The 3,530-nt window shown below is 66.2% G+C and overlaps 2 protein-coding genes across 4 annotated transcripts in view; both read left to right on the plus strand.

The window, feature by feature from the left end:
- Window positions 1–938, plus strand: part of SUPT5H (SPT5 homolog, DSIF elongation factor subunit) — a 9,503-nt gene extending 8,565 nt beyond the window's left edge. For all 3 annotated transcript variants that reach the window (XM_057387325.1, XM_057387326.1, XM_057387327.1), the window contains 3 exons: window positions 5–208; window positions 391–486; window positions 636–938. In XM_057387325.1, coding sequence (XP_057243308.1) covers window positions 5–208; window positions 391–486; window positions 636–779 — 444 coding nt within the window. In that variant the 3' untranslated portion in view covers window positions 780–938. The remainder of the gene's footprint in view (window positions 1–4; window positions 209–390; window positions 487–635) is intronic.
- Window positions 939–1,365: 427 nt separating this feature from the next.
- Window positions 1,366–3,530, plus strand: part of TIMM50 (translocase of inner mitochondrial membrane 50) — a 4,450-nt gene continuing 2,285 nt past the window's right edge. Inside the window, exons 1-5 of the mRNA XM_057387322.1 lie at window positions 1,366–1,582; window positions 2,063–2,186; window positions 2,554–2,585; window positions 3,030–3,051; window positions 3,308–3,520. Of these exons, the coding sequence (XP_057243305.1) occupies window positions 1,391–1,582; window positions 2,063–2,186; window positions 2,554–2,585; window positions 3,030–3,051; window positions 3,308–3,520 (583 nt within the window). The 5' untranslated portion in view covers window positions 1,366–1,390. The remainder of the gene's footprint in view (window positions 1,583–2,062; window positions 2,187–2,553; window positions 2,586–3,029; window positions 3,052–3,307; window positions 3,521–3,530) is intronic.

Consider the following 3,530-nt stretch of genomic DNA (forward strand, 5'->3'; position numbering starts at 1 on the left):
CCAGGCCAGCCCCAGCCCCAGCCCGGTGGGCTACAGCCCGATGACCCCCGGGGCTCCGTCCCCGGGCGGGTACAACCCCCACACCCCCGGTTCGGGCATCGAGCCCGGCGCGGGCGATTGGGTGACCACGGACATCCAGGTCAAGGTCCGGGACTCGTACCTGGACAGCGCGGCCGTGGGGCAGACCGGGGTCATCCGCAGCGTCACGGTCAGGACACGCGCGGGGCGGGGCTGGGGGGGTTTTGGGGGTGGGATTTGGGGGAGTTGGAAGGTGGAGCATCATCCACGTGCCTGCCTGCCACATATTTTGGGGTGTTTGGGCGGGGCTTTGGGGTTTTGTGGGGGGGTTTTGGGTGTCTCCCGCGAGGTTGAGCCCCCCGGGACCCCCAGGGCGGGATGTGCTCAGTGTACCTGAAGGACAGCGAGAAGGTGGTCAGCGTGTCCAGCGAGCACCTGGAGCCCGTCACACCCACCAAGAGCAACAAGGTGGGACCCCAAACATTTCTGGGAGCCTCAAAACACTCCTGGGATCCCTTAGAAACCCCTGAGACCCTCAGAATCCCTCTGTGCCCCCCCAAACCCCCTCTGGGACCCTCCCCCCCAACCATCCCTGACCCCCATATTCACGCCCCCAGGTAAAGGTGATCTTGGGCGAAGACCGGGAGGCCACCGGGATCCTGCTGAGCATCGACGGCGAGGACGGCATCGTGCGCATGGACCTGGAGGAGCAGCTCAAGATCCTCAACCTGCGCTTCCTGGGGAAGCTGCTCGAGGCCTGAGACCCACCCCGGGAATCCCTCTGCCCTATTCTCCCTTTTCTCTCTTCCTTTTCTCCCTGTTTTCCCACGTTTTCTGCCTCTCCCCACCCTTTTTTGTCCCCCCATTTATTGTAACCAGGTTTTAGGTATCTAATAAAGAACTGGGGGTGCAGCACCCGCTCGTTTCCAGCTTTCTGGGGGGGCATGAGAGGGGAAGACCCCTCCCCACATAGAGGGTGTGTGGAGGGATAGAGGGGCTTGAGCCCAGGCACCCCTGTGCTCCTTTTGAGTTGGGCCTTGAGGGAGGTTGGGGGGTAGAAAGAGGCTTTTTGCAGGAGCGGTTGGAGTCGGTTTTAAGGCCTCTTTTGGTGCCGCTTTTTTGACCCGGGCCCGGCTCCACGTGTTCTCCCGGTTTATGGCCATCTCTGCCAGCCTTTGCTCTGATTGGCTACGGTGCCACTGGCCCCGCCTCCCGCGCGCCGCCGTTGGCCGCTGGACGCGCCGCCATTGGCCAGCGGCCGCTGCGCCCCGTCATTCCCGCTTTGTTCCCGTCTCTGATTGGTTCTTCCCTCTCCCACCGCTCCGATTCGATTGGCTGCCGCTCCCGCGCCGGCGCTTTGCCGCACAGCAACATGGCGGCGTCCATGGCGGGGCGAGCGGTGGCTCTGGGGGTCCGCGCGGCCTTCGGGGGGCGGCGGGGCCGGGCCGCGACCCCCGCGGTGCCACCCCCGGATCTGCCCGGGCCCCGCCGCCCCCTCAGCGGCCCCGCCGCGGGGGGCCCCGATACGGCCGCGGTGCTGCGGGAGCGGCTGCGGCAGCACCAGGTGGGGACACAGCGGGACACAGGGGGGACACGTGGGGGGGTCGCGCGTGGCCGTCCCCCCGATGGGGCGGGTCCGGGGGTCCCCAGACGTCTTCGGCCACCCCCGGGAGTCCCCATGGGTCGCGGGAGCCTCGCGAGGGTTTCCAAGTGTCCCCCCGCAGGTGGTCGCGGACCCCTTGTTCCCAAGTGTCCCCAGGCCTCACCCGTCCCCCGTGGCCCCGCCCGGGTCTCAGATCTGTGTCTTTGCCGGTGACTGGGGACCCCCCTCCAGGTGTCCCCCTCGCTGTCCCCCCGCAGGTGACCGCTGTGCACCCCCCCGTGTCCCCAGCTGTCACCTGTGTCCCCTCGATGTCACACCCCCCCGCTGTCCCCAGGTGTCCCCGGCTCTGAGCTGTCCCCGCAGGTGACCGGGGACTCTGCTCCCTGTGTCCCCCCTTCCCCCCGGTGTCGCCAGGTCTGACGTGTCCCCCTGTCCCCGCAGGTGGCCGGTGCCACTCCGGGCCCGCAGGACGAGGAGCCATCCCGGGGGTCTCTGCGGCGCCTGGCGCTGCGCCTGGGGGGGCTGCTGGCGGCCACCGGGGGCGTGGCCGTGCTCTACATCTTCGGTGCGTCCCCAAGTGACCCCAGGTGTCCCCGAGTGTCCCCTCATGGTCCCCCCGTATTTACTCGTGTCCTCTCGTGTCTCCAACGCCTCCTTTTGTATCCTCCTGGGTTCTCCCGTGTCCCCTGTCCCCCACCAAAGACCCTGAGCAGTGCCCCCACAATGTCCCCAAATGTCCCCCCGTGTCCACCAAGTCCCCTTTGCATCCCCCCCAATCCCTGATGCCCCCTGTCCCCTCCATGACCCTGGTCTGTGTCCCCCCCAGTGTCCCTTCATGTCCCCTCGTGTCCTCCCACTTCCCCTGTGCCCCCCAGTGACACGGGGGAACACTGACTGGTGTCCCCATGTGTCCCCCCGATGTCCCCCCACAGGCAGCAACGCAGTGGACGAGCACGGGGAGAAGGTGAGGAGACAAAGCAGGGGGGTTGTCCCTAAAGGGAGAAAATTGTCCCCAAAAAGAGTGGCAGGTCCCCAAGGGGGAGGGAAGGTCCCCATTGGGGGTATCCTGTCCTCAAGGGGGCCCCCCTTGTCCCTTCGGTGTCACTTTTGTCACCCCAAGCCCCTTTTTGGCGCCATCTGGATTTGCAGGCGGGGGTGGGGACATCCGGGGCACATGGGGACATCAAAGGGTTCGCGGGGAGGTGACAACGACCCAGGGGAGGACGACAGGACGTGAGGCTGTGGTGTCACCTACCTGGAAATTGTCCCTGTCCCCTGGGCTGGCCCTGCCCCCTCCTTGTCCCCTCAGTGTCCTCGCAGTGTCCCCTCAGTGTCCCCTTGACATCCCCACAGTGTCCCCTCAGTATCCCCTCGGTGCCACCTCAGTGTCCCCTCAATGTCCCCACAGATCCCCGATGAGTTCGACAGCGGTGAGTGACCTCCGGGAGGGAGGGAGTGACAGGGGAGGGGACACCCCGGTGCCACCTGTCAGTGCCATTTGTCACCTCGGTGTCACCCCCAGCCCCTTTCACACCCTGGTGTGACCCAAAAGGGTTTTTTTCTTTGGGCTGTTTCGGGCTGGGATGGTGGGGGGGGTTGGTCCCTGTCCCCTCCCTGGGGGGGTCTGTCCCCTCTGGGGGTCACTGTGCCCCCCAGGGACACAGGGGTCTCATGGGGGCTCCGCAGACCCCGTGGGGATCCGGCACCTCCGCAGGACCTTCAAGTACTTCAAGGATTACAGACAGGTGCGATTTGGGGTGGGGGGATCCTGGGAAGGTTTTGGGGTGTCCCCAGGAGTCCCGAGGAATGGGAGAGACTCTGTCATTGTCCCCCAGGGGTCTGCCAACAGCTTTGTCCCCCAGGTTGGAAGTGTTTGGTGGCCCCGTCCTGGGGAAGGGGGTGGGGGTTG

This window comes from Malurus melanocephalus, unplaced genomic scaffold, assembly GCF_030028575.1.
Source record: "Malurus melanocephalus ecotype Western Australia unplaced genomic scaffold, MMel_1.1 scaffold_1186, whole genome shotgun sequence".
Taxonomy (NCBI): Eukaryota; Metazoa; Chordata; class Aves; order Passeriformes; family Maluridae; genus Malurus; species Malurus melanocephalus.